The sequence below is a fragment of the Hylaeus volcanicus genome, chromosome 1 (assembly GCF_026283585.1).
Source record: "Hylaeus volcanicus isolate JK05 chromosome 1, UHH_iyHylVolc1.0_haploid, whole genome shotgun sequence".
NCBI lineage: Eukaryota > Metazoa > Arthropoda > Insecta > Hymenoptera > Colletidae > Hylaeus > Hylaeus volcanicus.
The window spans coordinates 31,573,132-31,594,470 of NC_071976.1; the positions used below are offsets into that span (position 1 = coordinate 31,573,132).

The 21,339-nt window shown below is 45.2% G+C and overlaps 1 protein-coding gene across 1 annotated transcript in view; it reads left to right on the top strand.

The window, feature by feature from the left end:
- Positions 1-11,000: 11,000 nt before the first annotated feature.
- The window catches only part of LOC128884633 (chondroitin sulfate proteoglycan 4-like), a 38,207-nt gene continuing 27,868 nt past the window's right edge, over positions 11,001-21,339 (top strand). Inside the window, exon 1 of the mRNA XM_054138137.1 lies at positions 11,001-11,648. Within this exon, the coding sequence (XP_053994112.1) occupies positions 11,567-11,648 (82 nt within the window). The 5' untranslated portion in view covers positions 11,001-11,566. The remainder of the gene's footprint in view (positions 11,649-21,339) is intronic.

The window sequence follows — 21,339 nt, forward strand, 5'->3', positions numbered from 1 at the left end:
CGTTAAAGGGATCACGTGTTCGCGAACTATGCTAAGAGCACTATACGAATAAGAGGACCCGTATAAATGGCCGATGCCGTTTGCAACGATGCGCTAGCAGACCACGTCGAACGCGTAGCCTGATATGTTAAAAATGTTCCGGTAATTTAAAGAAGACGTAAGAACGTCGACGGTGGCTTCGCACCCCCGACGCAATTGCTCAAAAATTCGCAACAGAGGGGATCGAATGCCCATCGCTAGCAGCGGAGTAGAATGAGGCGGAGGCGGAGGGAACGTCAAGTAGACAGGCAGAGAGCGGCAGAGAGCAAGAAGTAGAAGCGGAGGCGGAGGAAGAGAGACAGCCAAGAGAGGAGAGACCAGAAAAAGACGCGGGAGAGTGCGCGAGAGGAAGAGAGAGGATCGAGAAGAGTGCACGGAGCGCAGAGGGGCGGGCGGGGGCCGACCCTGCGCGCAGCTTCCCCAGTACACCCCGAAGATTCAGTCGTCGTGCGGCAGAGGACCGAGGAACGCCCGGTCGAAACACGCTGCTCCTCGCTTTGGACCCTCGTCGTCTCTTTTCCCACCCTCCCCAGTGTATCCCTCTCCGTCGGTCAGACGCACGCTCGTTTCATCCCCTCGGTACGTGGTGCGTGGCCACTGCCAGTGAAAACGAAGCTGCGAGAGCTCGGTGTGTCGTCGACGTCCCGGTGCACGGAGGGAAGCTGCTAACCCGATCACGGTAAAATCACGGAACGGGAGACCCTAACGCAGCCTCGAAAGCCCGGTAGTTCGATGTCGGAGTGCATGGCGACCTGGGCCTCTTCGTCGTGTGTATACCCGCCGTACTCGCAACGTATCCGAACCTCGACGCCGGTCGAGGCTCGCCAGCCACCCTCGACTCTTTACCTGCGCCTACACCGCTGTCACCGTTCCTCCCTCGTTCTCGTCGCGGCGAAGGGTGGGTAGAACGATATACTGCCGGCCGCGTACCTCGTCGCAGTGGTGGTTTGTGCTGGTGGTGGTGCGGTGGTGCGGTGGTGGTGTTGCCCGTGGGTAGTGACGGTTTAAATTTCAGCCGCGTGCTCGGGTTCGCGTACGTGAGAACCATTACACGGATCCTCGGTCCTCGTTGACCGGCTGCAGCCTCGAGGACGCGAGTTTCCATCGCGAGCGACCGTGTTTTCTTTCATCCCCGTGGTGCGCGACGCGACGGACGAGGACACGTCGTCCGTTCTTCCCAAGAGAATCCCCCAGAATCTACCACCGTATGGATTCTCGCGTGCGTGTACGTACGCTCCTCCTCGTCAAGATCCCCCGTCCCTGCGACTGTGTGCGTCTTCGTAAGGGCGATCTGCGTGCCAGGCTTCGATCGAGCCGACCGAAAACCGAGGTATATTCGTTTTCGGCTCTGGAATCGCGTTACGCGTTACTGTCCGCTCGAGAATTTTGCTCTCGGGAGCAAGCATCGGATACGGGGAAGGCTTCGCGCTTGGAAAACCCGAAATAGAAAAAAATTTGAATAACGATGTCCATCCCCCTTCTTCGAATTCCTTTCGATAGACTAAAAGTATCGGTAGCGTATTCCGTCCGTCTACGTGTGAAGGACCCCTTAGCTTCGATGATGCGTCCACTAGAGATTCCCACTCTCGATAGTGAAACCCTTCAATGGACACCAGACATCAGAAGCACGGGACGCGACGGCGAATGACCTGTCGCGAGGTCAGTCGCGATTTACGATGGCAGCGTGAGAACGTCGATTTTGACGGGCACCGTCTGCCGGCGCCGAACAAAAGTCCGACGTGTTCGACGGATCGAAATTCCACGCCGACAAACGCTGTTTCCACGTGACGACGGAGGAGGGGAAACGGGCCACGTACGAAGCATATGCGTCCGACAATTCGGTGATTTAGAGTCGGAAGAGCGCAACTACGAAAGTTGAGTGACGGAGGAGTGCACCGTACGTCCTCGCGATGTTTGCACCCTTCGTCGCTCTGATCGACTTCATGAAGCTAAGCGCGTGTTTAAAACGAAACGTCCTATTCGGTAATTGTTTGAAAAAAGAACGTTATTTACCTATTTACCTTACATTATCGAACTGAAATCTAGAGCCAAGGTGTTCGAATAAAGCACAGTCGACACTTGCCGGAATTTGTTACGATGTCGAGGAATTTTTCTATCAACTGGTCCATCGAATTCGGCTGACGTCTGGAAAGTTATAACTGTGTCGCGAAAGCACTTAAAAACTAAGTCAATCTCCCGCTAAAGGGGGTTGAACTCTTGTCGGTGAAAAAATGTTGAAAAAGAATTTTCTATAAATCGAACCGTTCAAGTCCGACGCACGGAAAGCGTTATTTGATTTTCGGTGTATTCGAAAAATTGTGGAGGTTACGAAGGTTTGAAAAGTAAAGCGCATAAAGGAGGCGGTATACACCGGCACGGTTCAAGTAGCTACCAATCGAACTTTAATCGCGCTTTTCCCGAAACCACATTTTTTGAAGTGGTGCGATGGATAATTCGCGCACCGATAGTCCTATTGACTTTGTATTTGGAGAGAACCTTCCCTTGTAGTACGTGTATTACCGTAAATGGGATAATGCTTTAGTGTTTTTCCCCGTTTTTTCGTGCTTGGACAGATTCGAGTCTTTCCTCGAGAAAGCAAAACTTTTTCTTTGGACCAATAGTCATCGGATAGTTACGTAAACTTTGATTCGTAATGCCGAAAAAAATGTTGAAATCTTCAGGAATAAATTCCCCAAAGAGAATCCACCCTTCTAACTCGAGAAGGTGGTTGCACCCTGCCGACGCGAAAGAACAACGGACAACCGAGAGCGGTGCAACGTGTGTCTACGGCCGACAACGTAGATGAAAATCGTAGCTCGTGGGCATTCTCGGTCGAGGAAAGCGTTGGACGTTGATCCGGGCCGAAATCAGCGTTTACGGCTTTCGTCGGAGCTGCGTCGTCGACGAAAGCTTTCAAACGTTTGCCTACGCGAATCTGGTCGTGTAATAAAATGGACAGAGACGGCGACCGCCTCGAGGAGGGGGTGGAAAGCGTTTATTACCGCGGGCGGATCGTTCTTTCGACACGGGGTGCGTTATTCTCGTTTCACCGAGGGATAGTTGGTGGGACTTCGATCAGACGAAACAACGTGATCGATTACCGCGACGCGGTCCAGACACTTTCATCGACTGCCCGATAATATCCCCTACCTCGGCGGCCACGCTCAGGAAAAGGTGAAAGGGAGTCTATCTTTCCAGGCCAGACAGGCCAACCGGCTGCTGGCACAGCGTGTACGTGTGCCGGTGTACGTGTATCGTTTGAAAGCTTGTTACATTAGATGGAAGTATAGTATCACTGCCGGCATTACCTCCCTCCGACCCTCCCGTCCAACCCCGAGGCGCCTGGGAAACGTAAATACGCTATAAACATTACCGATTCTCCGATAGATGAACTCGGCTTCGGAGGTGTGCGGCTCTTTGCCAGAGAAAAAAGGGGACGACCGTATACTGGGTGTTTCGAGGAAAAATTCGCAAGTTTCGGGGCGTACGATCCTATATTTTTAACCCCCCGAGAGGAAACTGTAACAGGATTTGCTCGTGTTTTCATACGAGGAACGTCTAGTAGCTCTATGTTAACAAGTAACGTTGAGTAATTTGAAAGAACGAATCGTGACGTGTTTCACGGTTCAGCTTTATCTTTATTTCCGTTCATTATCTCGGATGTTTTGAAATTTCGTACCTCGTGGGCATCTCCCAGACGCGTTCAACTGCAAAAGGATTAATAAACCCGACTCGAAACGAATATTTATCGAGATACGAGCGTCGACAGAGATAGAATGCTTGGGCAAACAAAAAGCAGTTTCACTGGTGCGTCAAAGCATCGGTTTTCGACAAATATTCTGCTAACGTTTATTCATCGCCTTGTAGGTTGAGTTATTTTTACTTTGTTTGTTTAACGGGATGTACCCCGGCATACAACAAAAGGCGATAGAAACTACAGTGCCGACATTACTGTAACAATAAAACTAACCTATATACGGGCATATACAGTAACAAATAACGATGTAGTTGAATGTAGTAGGGAACAAACATCCGGAGGATTTGAATGTTGTCATAGTACCGCGTAAAAAGTAAACTCTATTGAAACGCCACCCAAATTACCCAAAGTCGCCCAGAATGGGATTGTTCGAATGTTATTCGAGTAACGGAAAACTACTCTTCCATCGTTTGGATATACGTTTTTTTCGTTTTATTTTCTGGTCCGGTAAAAAATGATTTCTTGGTTGTACGCAAGCTATCGAATTTGCCGAGCTACGAGAAACCTACGAGATGCACCTACGAGGAACTATCGCGCGCAAATCCTATAAAATTTCTTCGTTGATCACTGCAGGTATATTTTCATTGGGGTTCCAATCGTGCAAGACGCCACGCACGTCGTGACGCTGTGTCACAGAATCGCCAACGACGCGGTATGTACGTCGTCGTGCGATCGTCACAAACACAAAAACGACGTGCATTATATTTGTATAACTTTGTAATCGACCGACGTTCTATATTTCCTTCGAGAAACTATTCCATATAAATTACTCGAAAATAAATTAGTTTAGAAAATATAAATCTTTTTCCGATTTCTCCGAAGAATCGAACACCGCGTGACGAACGTCGGTGAATTTTTTGCCAGCGCAAGTGGTTGAATGCAGAACAGGTCGTTATCTCGGTTACTATCGGAAAGTTAATACCGGTCGAAAAAAAAAGCTGCACTGTAAACATTTTCGCAACAAAACTCGCGTTCCGGGCAATTTAATTTGCAGTGTTTTTTCGAAACAGAAATAATTGAAGTGCCATAGAAGGTTTATTTGGAACATTTTTCTGTATTAATACGGCATAGTTCATATCAAGGTTCGATCAATGGACACTGGTCCAAAGTTTCGCCAAAATCTGACGGATCCGCTCCCTTGCGAGTCGAAATCACTGTGGCCCGTATATGAAGGACGGACTGCGAACGTGTTAATCTACTGCAGGCCTGAAGTCTGACTAAAACGTCTGACCCAATACGGGTCGCAGCTCCGTCCGGAACTGATTTTCCCTTCCTCCATCTGTAACTTCGTTAAGGGCTTTTCGTTTCCTAGCTATTAAAACGGCGAAACCATATCCGGCCTTTGTTTGTTTTTGGGAAATTGTTCCACCGGTATCTACTAAAATTTTCCATTCGATTAGTTATTCAAAGTTTATATACGGACGTCAGTGTGAAGCGAAATGGTAAAATTTTGTTCCATAATCGATTTCGAAGACGGTCTAGCTTCGTATCTTCATTTTTTAAATTGGCAAAGATGAAGAAGCGAAGAATCCTTTCAATCCTAAAATTGACTTCTGTCGAGTCCGACTATCGCAGTCGATTCGACGCCCTTATCAAACCTAAATTTAATCATTCTTCGATTCGTAACGTCTATAGTAGCAGAGTAATTCCATTTGACTAACCAATGCGGCAAACCGTATCCCAGGAGCTCTCGTAGGGTTAAGCCGTCGCGCATTTAGCGACGGTTTCTTCGAATCGCCCGGTACACACGTGATCGCACACGAATATATAGGGGTAGGTTCGCATTATGGAAATCCACGAGACTTTACGAGTTTTCGAAGATATCGCGTACGTTTCCTTATCTCGGTTCGAAGCTCTCCGGGAAACGTTTATCTCCGCGGCGTAAAGAGGATAGATAGACTCCGTAAAATCGCCAATGATCTCGCTTCCGCGGCGAAGGCGCAACCCTCTGCCCTCCGTCTCCTGCCGGTGAAATATTTATCCTGGCGTAGAAAAAGGGACGGGAAAGCGAGGATCTCACGGTGGGAAACACGATACGATTGTTCGACTCGCGTGGCCGACAGACGGAGCGGAATCACGACGATCGAGTCGAGTCTGTCCCGCGGATGAAAACGTGCTCGCGCTTGCGTTGGATCGTGCTGGGACTGAATATCGGTAGCAGGAGGGTGGTCGAGCAACGCCGGGGGGTGATTGTTCGCGTTGTATTCGACTCTTTCGCTGAATAGAAATGCCGGTCACTTTCTTCTCTCTTTTTCTTTCTTTTTTTTTTTTGTTTTGTTTTTTGTTCTCCATTCCACCGTGCGGCGTTGCGTTTGGAACAAACGAGCAGAACGGGGGCTGCAGCGAGGGACCAGAGGAGTTGCGAAAAATATGGCTCCGGAGCTGTGGCACATTATCGTATAGGCGAAAAGACATTCGCCCCGGGATTCGAAAGAAACTCGCGAAAACAATGTTTAAAAGCTGATGTAAACGTGTATTTAGTAGGTTTCTATTCCGGAGCAATTAAGGGGCTGAAGTCTGAATGCGTATAAAACGTTGTTACAACCGGGTAGTTTTTGCTCGAAATAATACTCGCGGTACGATTGGACTCATTCTTGAAATTGAAAAATATAGGAATGTAATTCAAATATTTAAACGTGCCATAGTGATTGCACAAGGGAGCATAAAAATCTTGATCGTGGACAAGGAACCCGTAATGGAATACGGAAAATGTTTCAATTGAAAAGTTTGATGGAATTTTCGCATTAAAATTTTCGGGGCGATTTAAATACAAAGTGAAATTTATTATAATTAATCGTCCGATAAAGTAGAACGACGGTAAAACGTTCGGTTTTCGTTAACACGGCGACTTTCCGTAACAGAATACAAAAATATTCCGCGTTTATTCGTTTTCTCTCGGTCGCATTTCGGCTTAGATCCCCATAGACGTATAACGCGACACAGCTTACCTAGCCGAACGTTCCCCTCCGCTTTTGGTCCGAGGCGAGGAATCGTCTAGCGTGTCGAACGTCGGTCGTTGCAAATGAGATTCGCCGAGACCGACACGCGACCCAAGCGAGAGTTTCTTCCAGCCAGAGCGCTTCGGATTTCTCGCGAGAAACGGTCTGCCAGAGAGCGGGAATGCAAACCAAACGATAGAAAAAACGGAAAAAGGAAACGAAGAGCAAAGGCGGAGGGTGGCGAGTCGCCAGGGCGAGCAGGATTGCTCCAATGTTTAGACTATTGGCCGACCACGGAAAAAAGAGCCCTTTTTTCCTTCTTCGAGCGGATTTCGAGTCGATCGACCGCGAAAAGGATCCGCTCGCGTTTCAATTCGACGGGCTTCGTCGTACCTACGGATTTTTTTAACGGATTTAAAAGCTCGCCGGTTTCCGGTGAGAAAATAAACGCGAAATTCGAAATGATCGTTAGCTTTTCGTACTACGGTACGCGGACTGCGAATATTTTTCTTGGTAAAATTGCACGTAAACTTCTCAGTGAAAACATTTTTTGGTCATTTAAACAAAATTTGAATATATTCAGATTTTCATTGATCTACAATGTTAAATGAAATATTATCCTCTCTGATCTCTTTGTTTTTTGTTGTTGTTGTACACATCACCCTCAACGAAAGAATGAACCGCCACGCGCCCTCGACGCAGTACACCGTATTTCTCATTTATTTTATTTCCATCGGTTTACTTACTTTGGATACCTTTGAATCCCTATCGAATATTTCAGTTAATTTCGAAAACTCGCTGAAACGTTCGTCCCTTTCCTACGGCGAATAAATCACAAATGGTCGCATTCGATCATCCCTTCCATCGACAAAGAAATGCCCGACATTAATTTCCGTCGGACAAACGGCGAGCTCGAGTACCTATAGATACATTCGCGAGAAAGCTCGCGAGCGTAGAGACCGCACGGAAAAAGAACTCGATGGTGTCTTCGTTCGCGCAAGAAAAACGCCTCTGGTTCCAAGTGCCCTCCAAGTGGCGAGTCGTTGATGAATCGAAGCGACGAGAGCGAACGATACGTCGCGTAAGGGCACGTTTACACCGGGCTTGTGACGTTCCGTCGCGGAACAAACACGTGTTTCTGTGCCAGGTGTGCGGTAAAAAACTGATCGCTCCCGTAAGAGGCCACGAATTCGGTTCTCTCCTCCCTTGCGTCGCTTATACGAGGGACCAATAACTCTCCGTTTGAAATATTTCCGATACTTTTTCGCGTATCGTATCAATCAAATTTTATACAAAATTTATTTCGGATTAACTCCCGGCACCCTACCGGCACCGTCGCAACGACAGGCATAATGCGCAACTCGCTTGCAAGTTTTATTTGTGGCATCGGTGAATTTCAGGAATTATTGCGTTTATATCCCGTAGCTCCAAATGAAATGCTTCCTACGTATTTGCGGAGGTTCGTTCTAATTGTTTATGTCGAAGACCTCGCGTTTCGATTTTCGCTCCCATACGTGCTTGCGCGGTAGAGAAATTTCCTTTGCGTCTCCATTTACGAAGAAACCATTACCGCGGTACGTCCTTCTTCATATCGCAGAAGCTTTGTAAATATTTTCCGGTACTCAAATATTAAAAATATTTTTAGTGGCCAGAGTTATTGCCTCGCTGCGTGTACACGCTTCCGACCATGGTCATACAACGTTCGATAAACATGGAATAAAAACGAGAGTCGTCCGAATCGAACAAATCACTGGCTTATGCGCGGTTGTACATCTACATTCTATTATTATTATTATTATTATTCCTGTTTATCAAAGTGCAAATGTTCAAGCGCAAGTTATTTATCATAAATTATGCGTTCGCTATAAACGTCGATGTAGCAGAGATAAATGTAAATAGGTGAGCTTTGCACTATTTGCGAGTACTAATACTGTTAAATAATGTTAATGCGGCTCTTGGACATATTCAACGACGCGATCGCAGTCAAGTTTGCGTATCCAATTCAAATATTGGTATCGTTTGACGTCCAAAATGAATATTTATTGTCCCTGCGTGGCAAAAAAAAAAGGTTACGGTCGATCGTGTACGAGTCGAGAAAACAAATTGCAAACGTAGTTAGCCTAAATAATTCTACGCAGGTCTGAATAATAACGCGTATATCGACTGACTGAATTTTTAATTTAGTTCTTCTTCGCGATCCTGAATGATTTTTATTTTACTCGAATATTCGGCGAGTTGGCTCTTTCAGAAAATTATCCTCCTCGTAAATTGTACTATTGGAAAATATTATTCGATACTTTTTACTCGTTTTTACGAGAAATCGCCAGCTGTAGGACGGTGTACCGAATACGCTTTATTTATCTCTACATCTATGTGCGTATCACGCTTTGTTTAATCCTCTAGTACATGTTACATACGAGGTACGATATTAACAGAAATATTTATAGACTTCGATAACGTAGCACTCGACGAACCGAGTAAAAAAATGCGTGGAATCGAAATTACTGGCTTCCATTCGCATATTTTCCGTACATTTATTCGTTTAAAACTATTCTGTCTTTTTCTCCGTCGAGGAATCGAGCAATTAACAAAAATTAATACTCCCGATCGGACAAAGCATTTCTCGCTCGGCGTGCTGAATACTATACAGGGTAATTCTAGAATCTAGGACAAGCTGTGGCTCTTTACACGGCAAAGACACAACATATTGTTACAGGAAAAGGTTGCGTCCCGCAATGTAGACAATGGAGACAATGCGACACGCACTTGGCTTGTTTTTTAAACGGAAACCATTTTTGAATCGATTCTTCCCATTTTGCGTATGTACAAAATATATTTCCACGATCGGAGCTTTACAGCGATTAAAACGAGCGATATTTCCTGAAACACCCCGATTCCATCTCGCTCGCAGAAAATTGAATTCCGTTACTTGTACAGCTCTAACACAGCACCGCATGGATGGGTAGTTGGAACACAGTTGTTCCTGAAAATCTAACAAGCGTTCCCATACGTAACAACCTATCGATTAATGTTCGACGGAGCGAGTTGGGGAAATTATTAAAGTACGTTACAATTATTAACGAGAATCGTCCTCCCCGGTGGCGAACGCGTTAAACGCTACGAGCGTCATCCTCGGCGCTCAGTGTGCCAACACGAACGCCCAAAACCCTGCCAAAAACCGTGCACGGCTCTTCGCAGCAGTGTAAACGTGCCCTAAACCCAAATCCTCTCTCAGCGTTGATTAAACCGCGCCAGAGCGAAAACGTGGCCGTCGTTATACACCTGTGCACCGATGTCCTTTCCAGAAACGAGAAGAGTACGTGCACGATGCCAGCCGGAGACGATCCGAAGGGTAGAACGCAGCCTGGAGCTAGTGGAACGTCATCAACGTCGTCGCCGTCGTCGTCGTCGTCGTCGTCGTCGTCGTCGTCGGACCGATACTCACGGTAGGGACGTTCGATTCCGGATTCGAGCTCTTAGAAAATCGAACATCCGAGGTCGTTGTCCGCTTTTTGAAACGGTCCCGACGCGAATGGATATTTTCCAGTCAAGAATCGTATCGCTCGTCCGAGTTCTCATGCCGCGGGTATTTCGTTTTTCTTTTGTTCCCTTCGAATTTCACGTGGATTTTATAGTTGAACTTTTTGCGATAAAAGCGACCACTCTGCCGGAAGCTTCTACGTTTTCCACGTCGGACATTCCCCAAGAATTATTGGGAAATATATGGGACTATTTATCTTTCGTTAACCCTTTCACTGGTGAATTAATCGGGGACGGAGAAAGCCTCCGCGGTAAAAAAAAAAGCCTTTCGGAATTGTTCGCGAGAATGCTTATGGTAATCGTAGTTTATTTTTAAGTAGCCCATCTGGATTAATATACCGGGAGTATCTCGGAATTGACCACGGAAAGGAAAAAGTTTAAAGTTGCTCGCCTTGAACAATCTAGAAAATCGAGCATTTTCTTATCCATGCTCGATTAAGCTCGAGCAGTTAAAGAGTTAAGCGCCAATTGCCGGTCGGTATTTGCCAATTGCGGGGAATGTCCGTTCCAACGAAACGCTTCTACGCGCCCGGTATCCACAGAATTCACTGCCTTTAAACCATCTACCATCGAGCATACAGCTGATAAGCTCCAATTAATTCAGCACCTAATTTCCAATGAATCCGAAACGATTTCTTGACCGGACCCCGTTCGGATCGATTTCGTAGGACTCGGGTTTCCCGGCGAATCGATTCTAGCCGTTCCGCGTCGATTCCAGAATCGGTTTCTTTACGGGAATCGAACATCCCTAACTAACGGGAGCGGCAGTTCGATTTTACGGCTTGCGTGCGAACCGAGCCGCCGGTGCCGCGCTGTTTCCGCGTTGCTACGAGCGGAGTCCTCTGATTCGTTCCCGAAAATAGAGACGAGTGGTGGTGAATGTTGACTAAAACGACGATCGAGAAACCGGCGCGGAGAGCAACGCGAGCCACGTCGACCGCTTGACTCATCGACGTCGACAGGACCCGGGGCACGGATTCGATCATCGTTCGCAACGAGCTTCGACGTTGTGCGTGACGAACGACGCCGGGGGAAACGTATGGGAAAAGTACACGGCCGCCAGTCTTAACCCGTAAATAGCCGGTTTCGTAATTCCCGTCACGTGGAGCCGATAACCCTTAAGTGTCGTTGTGTATACGTTCCTGCGCCGTAAACTTTTCCAACGTCGCGCGAATCCTAGACGGAGAGAGCAACGACGACGACGTGAAACGCCGCGCGAGAGGCGACGCGACGCGTCCTCGAGGGAAACCAGGAGGGAACGGTCGAAGGAAGACGTTCGAGGAGGAGCCTAATGTTTCTCAACGACATGGGGCTGTTAATGTTCTTAGCAGTAACGGCGTCCCTTTTGGGCTACTGCCAAACGGATGAAAAAGGTAACGTATAGGCGTCCCTTGTACGATGACGAAAGAAACGCGGGTTTTGCTCCACTCTTTGGCCGCGTTAAACTTTCGCGTAAATTTGGAAGCGATGGGGGATGAACTTTTATGGCCGGCGAAACGAGTGACCGACGGTGAATGCGTTTTACAGCCGAATATGCCGCGGACTGACCTCCCCCGTCCTCCAAATGTCTTTTATTATACAAGAATAGCGTCTCCTTATCGAAACGTCGATGATGTTTATATGCATGTTTATACAGCGAGCGTAGAATGTATTCGTACACCGATCAACATCCCAAAAAACTTTTCTATGAAATCGTAGTTTCTTAACTTCTTTTTTTATAATCAATGATATTTTACATATTCTCGGAAATCTCTAAGATAGATATAGTCCGAACAACATTTATCAGTTGTTTTTTTCTTGTTAATTTCGTAACTTAGATAAATAGCTATTTTTTTTTGTTATACTCTATCTATTCTAGAGATTTCCGCGAATAAATAGAATGTCATTGTTTATAAAAAATAAGTTAATAAATTAGAATTTCACATAGTTTTTTCGGAAATTGATCGGTGTACGAATACTTTCTACGCTGCATGTATTTTCCACTAGAAGGTTAAAAGTTCGAGAAATTCCTATCTAATTAAGTTTTTAAAAAACTTTACTAAATTCTACAGTAAACCGAACGATCGCGGGATCGACGACGGAACGTAATTATCCCTGCCCGGGGGAGAACGAGTTTCGAACGCAAGAGAAACGAAACTCGGTGAATTCGTAGACACAGTCGCGAAACAAGAAACCCGGATCCTTTTAAGCGTCGTCGAAATAATGAATTTTCCCAGCCAACTAAATTACCTTCCAGGGTCGTGGCCGCGTGCGAAATTTTCATTTCGCCGGTAATTTAGTAATTGTTGATGGGACATATCGGCGGTGGAGGCGGAACAGAAGGGGGGGTAGAAGTAAACGAAGGCAGATACAAACGCACCAAATTTCCCCGTTTTTAATTGGATTCGTCAATCAGCGGCTACCGAAAGTATATTTCCGTCCTGCGCTCGATGGTGAAATAAACGAAGCGGTAAATATCGAGAGGTTAATTACGAAATCAACTTCTGTTTGTGCAACGGGCTGCCGACCGGGAATAAACCGAATGGAAAAGGATTAATGTAGTAATAAGAGACGCGGTTACGAGACGTGGACGCGGTATCAAACCAGGAGACTACCGGATACGCGCTTTCGATCATCCGTAATCGCGACGATACAGTCCGCGAATCTCGTTTATTCTTTGCAATATCGTCTTTCCGTTTGTCCGCTGGTCCGAGCAATTCAAATTTCACGATCCGCTACATGGAAATTGCGGGACGCGCCGTGACAATTTATATATCGCTATAGAAAAATCGTCCGACCGTCCTTTTTCGAAAAATTCCCTCTCCACTGTGCGCACCGCGCGATCAATTGCGCGGCCATGAAAATTTGTCACGCTTTAATCTCAATGTCGCTCACGAACGAAACGCATCAGTGAAAACTTCGATATCCGATTTATAGAAGTGTAATCATTTTCTTTCCTCTAGGAAGCCATCAAGATGAAACCAAGTAGCATTTCGTGTACCTTTAATTAATTTTGACTCGAGTAAATCTCTTTAAAAGATGATTGTTCGCCTGCCGCAATCAGCAAATTACTAAAGAGCGCGAGACTCTTCTTATTCACCCCGCAAAGTATAAAGTCCCTCCAGCTCGCGATGTAAACATTCTTCCCGGTTTTAAGGCCACAATTCCTCGCACAATTAGGCGACCGCCGATAGTTCCGGCAACCGACGCTCGAACATAGCGCGAATCGGCCGACTCAGGTTTGAAAGGTCCTAACAAACTGCGAGAGGGAAAAAACGAGGAAAATGGAGTAAAACGGGGGGAAATAGAACGATCGACGTTCGCGTTGAATCCCGATTTTCCGCATCGACAAGATCGTGATGGTCCACGTTGAAACAAAAAAAAAAAAGAAAAAACAGAAAAACGAAAAATTGAATCGCCTCGATGTTCGTCCCTCTTGGACGCCGGTGTGATCGATACATCGATGAGTAACTAATTAATCCGCATTGAGTACAAACGCAACGGTTTATCGTGCGATGAGTTACAACGATCGCGAGCGTGGATAACGACGCGTTCAGCTCGGTAATGGAATTAATTGGCGCCAAACATTTCTGTCTCTGAGTTAAAATCGCAGCGAGAAATCTTTTCAACTTGTCGTTGCACGGACATATGAGCTCCAATCTGTCGGTCGTCGAATCTGCAGTGCGACAGGTTGCCCATGGGGCGCTAAAAAACCGTTTTAACGGAGCTACGTTTATTTAATTCTACAGAAATAATTTCGCGAACAATACGCCAGCACGTGCGACTAAGCCGATCGTTGAAATTTCTGTCGAATAAAAAGCTCGCGATTGTATTTATATTTTTGCTTGGAAATTATTAGACGTTTTCATAATTTACTTTCCCATGTTTAAATGTCGCGTAATCGTATTCGTTCTGAAAATGACTCGAAATACGCGGTTCGTGACGTAAATAAATTGCTCCGTCAAGACTACGTAGCCGATTGTCTTCTTTAAGCGCGCAAGCTTCTCTATTAATATTATAAAGTAACTCGTTTACTGTGTACTGCATCAACGTTTGCTAGCCTGACCGCGTCGCCAGGACGTCCCGAGCGTGGTATGTCTTTTGTAGTTAGGTTTCCTCTCTTAAATTCTTTGTACCACCGGTAAACTGTTGTCCACCGTGGACGGTCTTCTTTTAATATTCTTTCCACCTTGTTCGCGTGCTCGACTTAAATTGGCCACCGTCGCTTGGGTGAAACATAGATGCACGTCGTGCTTCGATGATTCCTTTCGACGCTAACCAAGGTAAATGATCGCGAAACTATTTTTGTCATCTATGCACAATCGCGATTCGACGGGTTTCGACATCGTCGTTTCGAACGGTCGTTAACCGCCCTTTGCCGTTTCGAACGAACGTCAAAATCCATTGGACCCCGCGAAAGAATATGAGGTGAATAAAGGGTTTTCCAACGGTCGATACAACGTAATCAGTTTTTCATTTGGCTACGTAGTCCAACGTTTGGCAGATCTATCAGGCATCAAAGAACGGATTTCACAGCGTGGAAACTTTTTGGCGGCACGGTTTCGAAACCGATGACCTTTTCCTCGTCGGAACGTTATGGAAATCGAATTTATCGGTATCAATTTTCTCGACGAAACGGTCTTGATTCCGAGCCTCGTATTTCTGCGATGATCAAACGCCGCGCGCAAACTATTTTCGCAAGGGATCAAACATTTTTTTTCAATCCCGATTCGTAGAATCGATTTAGCAACATTAGGGTGTAGAGTTACTCGTGCATCTCGCGTTAACTCGAACGATTCGATTTTTGTTTGTCGCGTGATATTATTCAATTTTTACTCTCGTTCGAAGTTTGTTTAATAGTGGACTTTGATTAAATTTAAAACTTTTATGCAGACGAGTTTGCCGTTCTCTGGCCGAAGCGATTCTCCGATTCGAAGCTTGGCCACTATTTTTAAAATGTTCATCGAGTTCTTTTCTTCATTTGTTTCGGTAAGTTTAAATAGGCGTTGACAAATACAAATTGTGCTTCTTTAGAAATTCGCGACGGTTCATCGAGCCGCGATTTAGATAAACGAAATTCCACGGTGGAAATAAGCAGCAGCAAAGCGGTTATAATCAATTCCCGTTTATCTCGCGTTCCATTTCTCTAATCCATCATAATTCGTTCGTGAATTAATGCCACGCGAAAGCGGCTCGAGAACGGTTCCCTTTACGCCGATGATTGTTCGCCGGAAAGGCGCGAATCGACGGATTTTGTTAATTAAATGCTGCCGCCGGCTTAGCGAACGATCGCCGCTGGAAAGCCAGGATCTCGATTCGAAACGGGCCAGCGAAATTTCGGTGCATAATCGTCGATACGAACGCCCAACGTGCCGACCCGTAATCCAGCCGATTTTATACACCCTGTACAAGTCAACCGTGGTACTTATTTGGCTTACTGTACAACCGAATGTTCAAACCCGCCAGATGCAGTCGCGGTAATGTTCCAAATTAAGCGCTGCTTTGTTGGACTCGTCACGGTTCATTCGACATCACGATGATATTCTATCCTTTGGACCACTTTAGCCTAATTTATATCAACCTATTTTAGCATTCGATCCTAAGAATTCCAGATTAACACGTCGATCTCTACGTTGAACTTCGATGAAGTTACAAAAGTGAACACCACACGAAATGTTTGATTACGTAGATTCTAATAGTCTAAGCTAAACTCGATCGCAGTAGAAATTTTCGAGACTGTTAGGTTCCCCCGCCGCACTGATAGATAATCGAAATACATACAGTAAGAATTTATCAGTCTATTTTAAAGAAGATGACCTTCCACATATTCTCGCTGCCCATGATACGACCACTATGAAATTTCGCTGTAACTGATACAGTTTCGGAACCGATTAAAGTGTTAATAGTTTCCAAGGCATTCTCTATACGCGACCCGGAGACCTCGACGATGCGGAGTATGTATCGAAAACTTATGGGACTTCGTAATGGATATGTTTAAAGCAGCCATTGAAACTGACGGTCACTCGTTTCAATCCTCCCTGGCGGACATCAATGTAAACTACTGTAGGCGAGAGACATAACATCGTGATCGCACCGAATGCTGTTAATACTCGGTGCTGTCAAGATATCAGTAACTCCACTATTCCTTCTTGAATATACCGTGTTCATATTCCTATCGATTCTCAATGAAACCCTTGATTGTCTAAATTTTCAGAAATTTCTCTCGTCCTTTCTATGATACGTCTATATTGCTCGGTAGGTCTATATTTATCAACATCTTTTTATTCAACTAAGACTCGCTTTGTATGTTCCCGCGATTCTGATATAAGACACGAGATTAGAAGACATAGAGAAACAACCGCGAACCGACCATCCTCGCCAACTTCTTTACTACTGCTGTCGAGACAGTGAAATTTTTCACAAAAATACGTCAGCATTGTGAATAATCGTAACCGATGCGTAACACGTGATTCTCAGGCGTCAGATAATTTCCAGGGCTAACGCAAAGTTCTCGAGAAGAGCAGTTACGAACTTTCTTGATAATCATCCAGGGGCAGATGAAAATCCTCGCGCCATCTTCCGATCGCGTCAGCGAAAATTTTCATCGTTCTCGTTTCGATTCGCATCGCGGCGTGTAATTTAATCGTTTAGGTTCCCTTGACGCTTACTTTACGTGTTTTAATTGGTCGTTAAAGTCAAGGAAGTGCTTTCGTGGAAAAAAAAAAAAGAAAAATGTTTCAATCGAGACCTCTTGCAAGAAATTCGTTAAGGTGTCTCCAGTTTTGGTTCCTTCGAGGTGTTTCGGGTGCTTTGAATAGCGATAGGAGGTTAATTCGAAGATACGCGAAGCAAACTGTTTATCAGGAACCGGTTGCTAATATACAAGATCCCCGCGACCGCATTGTGGCGAGTGTCGGACGATTCCGAACGCGCTAGGAATTTTCGGACCTATTCGACGATCGATGAGACGCCGTCGCGATGCTTCGTCTCTTCAAAGAGATTGCCAGTTCCTCCAATGTGCTACTTTAAAGAACTGCCGCTCGCGGTGGAAACATAAATCTCACTGCAAAAATCTCTTCCAAGCGAGGGTACAAAAAATTGATTATCTTTCGACGATGTAACTTCTCGCGCGGTACGCGCTCGCAGAGTTACACCAAACCGAAAGATAATCCCCACTTCTTCCCGCGTTAACCTATTGTATCCGCGCTGGAAAAAGATTTATTCGTTACTCCACTTCCCGGAATCTCTCTGAACGATACTAATGGAAATTTTATGAATTCTTTTATACATCTGCCTCGTCCCTACGTTTCTTATTTCTCATCAACAGATGAAATTGTTGAGGTTTGTAATTCACGAATACATAACATTTACAATGTTATATTTACGTTCAGTTTCGGATTTTAATGAATTACGTTTCGGTAACTTCCATCAATATTATCGCACTAGCTGCATCCCGTGCTTTCGCCCGCGTGAAATACCAACGTTGCAACCCCTTTTCACCCACTTAGGAGTTGAATTTCGAAATAACCTTTCTTATTCCTTGTATAAATCATAAAGGAAACCGCTGTGCACAATTTCAGCTTTCTGAGTTCAAGGGTTTAGCTTAGGCGCTGATACGAACTTTGCAGCCCCTTTTCACCCCATCGGGGGTTGAATTTTTTAAAATGCCGCAATGTGTGTTCGAATAATTCGATTAATAATACATTTGATTCCGTGAACGCTAGGCACTACGAGAATAATGGCTCACGAAGATATAGTAACGATAGTGCCTCGGAAACTCTCGTCAAAATATTCTAAAAGCGCTCGCGTTCCTCCGATACATTAATTGATTCCGGGGATTTGGGCATCGAATGAAAACGATTACAAAAATCAAAAATAGCCGTTCCACTCTGGTTTTGCCAGTTTCCAATCTCCGGGATGAATCAGTGGATTGCGCGGATGGACGTTTGCCCTGTAATTCTTCGCGAGTGTATCGGAGTCATCGTCGTGTCACCAATGCTTCTCTAAAATTGTTGTATTCGTCGTTGTACGATAGACCAGCGATGATTTCTCGACGAGAACGAGTCGAAACACCACCACGTTCCGACTACTTACAATCAGTCCCACAAGTATTCGTACGCTCTATGTTGATCGAAGTAGTTCGGCTAAATTAAATGATAGATTGATGGGAAATGATAGATGGTTCCAAATAAATGTTCTATTATGGATACGTACATGAACAGGCTTTACACATCTATACACATCTATACATTTATAATAAAAGTTTATTCAGAAACATCGGAGTTGACATTTAATTTAAACAAATTCCTTTATTCCCTATTCGACAGTACGAATACTTACGGAACTGATTGTATAATCATACGAAATTTAAAGATCTAGATCGAGTCTAAACGTAAAATAAGGTACGGAGACTCGAACCCGCGACCATCACCGCGCTCTACGACTCGTGTTCTCCTTTGACTCTACCTTCTTGGGTATGAGAAGCATGGATACTAAAATACTATACCACAGATATCTTAACACGTTAAAAATACTTTGGATAAGGGGCCGTTTGGGCTCACTTTCGATGAGAAAGCATCGCTAATCCGTCGTCGACACCCCCGATCGTGGTATTGCCAAAGAGGGTGCTGTAGGCGTAAATAATGCCTGATCGAGTAAACCAACCGACGAACCAATCATGAATCCTGGATGAACCAACGACGAAGGCGTCGGACAGAGCACGCAACTCGAGGATCGATAGGGATCGACGTTAAACGTTTCCGCGCGCGCCCTCTCGCGATCCAGCGACTGCGAAAAGAACGAGAGAAAGGGGGGGATTGTTCGCACTTAATGACCCGTGCGGTTATTCCACGTACTCGAACGCTTTCTTACATCATTTACACGCCACCGGGGAAATAAACTCTTTACAAGTTCCTGACCGCCGCGGTACGATTTCTCGGTAGAGACCGATGCGAAATCTCTCCTTTCCTTCGACGCTCGTTTGAAGGAGTTCAAGTCGCTCATTCATCGGTCTTGCCGGGCTTTTCAATCGTCTTCTTTTCTCTCTGCTTTCGCGTCTCGTCTCGCGATCTTCCTTTTTCGCTCCATTCGACGCGGCCGTCTCGACGGGGATACATCTGCTAATGGGAAATATTGTGCCGTTGCTTTTATAATGATGGACGAAACGTCAATTGAATCCTGACCGCCCTCGTCGGGCTAGTTTGTTTTATCGGAGCTGCATTTCCCCTCGCTGGATATTCGGTTCTCTCTAGCCATCGAACGGTATTTTCGCGAACCCTCGGCAACCGCGGTGTAAATGTAAACGTTTGTTTGGATGTAGTAACGAATCTAACCAGAAGAATAATAAAATCACAACGAACAAGAAGACGGCCTCTACGCGGGTTTACGTATAAATTCTCGTTCCTTCGAGCTTTATAGAAACTTTCGTACGCGATAAGAAATTAGGCTTCCGTGCTTCGAATCGACGAGTAAGAAGCTCTCGGGGGTCCTATGCACACGGGGTCTCCAAGTCGAGGCTTCATTAGTTACGTGGTAGATTCGCTCCTGTATATAACGTAACAGACAGATACAAGTACAAAGCTTTATGACGCAAATTAGACTTGACATGAAAGGCAACTCCGTCCCCCGCCTACAGACACTCGTGGTTGTCGATCAGAGCGGATCGGAGCGCCAGCGGAAAGGAGGAAACACGAGTACAAGTCCTGAGGGCGAAACCCGGTTTCACCGAGAGCTGAGATATCGAATTTAAATTGAGATGTTAGATCGATGATATTATTTAGTGGGAGGGGAAACGTTGATACGAGCAACTGAAGACGAGTACGTCACTGTTGTAGAATTTCGAAAATGTCAAACTCGAGGCGGAAATGTCGAACTTGTTGACGAGAAGCAAACATAATCGCGCGAAAATCGACGAATTAATATGCGACGCGAATGAATGCCAGTATGAAAAATGCACGGTCTCCTTTATACGCGATCGCGCGCTTAATAATTCGTAACCCGTCTTTGTTAATAGCGGTAAATTATACAAAAGCTAGTGTTTAAGCTTCCAACGTTGAGTAAACAAGGCGCGAGGCTTTGCAAACGTTATGGGAATCGTTGAAATTATTCCTGGCAGCTCCGGGCCTGCCGTGCTCAACGTGCTTGGTTTATCAATGTTTTCACCTCTGTACTCTAGGGACGTAATAAATAGTATCCGAAGAAATACGCTGAAATACGATGCGAGAAAAGTAGGGGCTACTTTGGTTACTTGATCATTCTTGAAAAATTAGAATTGCTCGTTTCCAAAATTATTAACCGAAAAATTGAATGTCCTGAGATACCGGATTCATTGAAATTTAATATCTCAAGAAACAATAATATTTTCTATACTTATCCGTACCGTACCTCGATAGGTAGACGAAACTGCATTACGAGAATATGTGCGACGGCTAACTTCGGCATTAAAAAATTCAATTGTAATTCTAGCCGAACGTGATACACACGATATGCTGTGCTTGTCTCCATTTTTCTGGTTTCTTATTTTTCTTTGTTATTGTATTTGACATCAACCAAGTGTTATAAGTTTTTTTCATAATTGCTACACTGTATTAATTACATAATGGGCTATGCTATCCGTATATATTGAAATAAATAAATAAATAAATAAATAAATAATCGTTCGAATAGAAAAACGAAAGACAATACGAAAATGTAATTCACACAGCGCGAACAAAATATAAAAAAACGCGACCAACGAAGCCTTGCATAAATTTCCCAGTCCCCAAATGATAATTTCTCCTTATAAGATATTTCCTCGTGTCAGAGGAATAAAACTCAGATTAAAAGTTAATCTCGGCGAGCAATAAACCGCGGAAAGAGCGTCATAGAAGCGCGCAATCATCATTGACGCGAGAAATAATGGTGGAATCTTCAACCCCGCCTTTTCGCTCGTTATTTCGATCCTTTGCCGCGCCTCGGAACCATGCGACTTCCACGGAGCCGTCTCGAAGAAACACCTCGTTACCCATTGCGCGACGGTTCAAAGAACGGACGGTTCAAAGAACGGAGCATACCTGTATTTCTCGTCGGCGATGCCTGAGACAATCA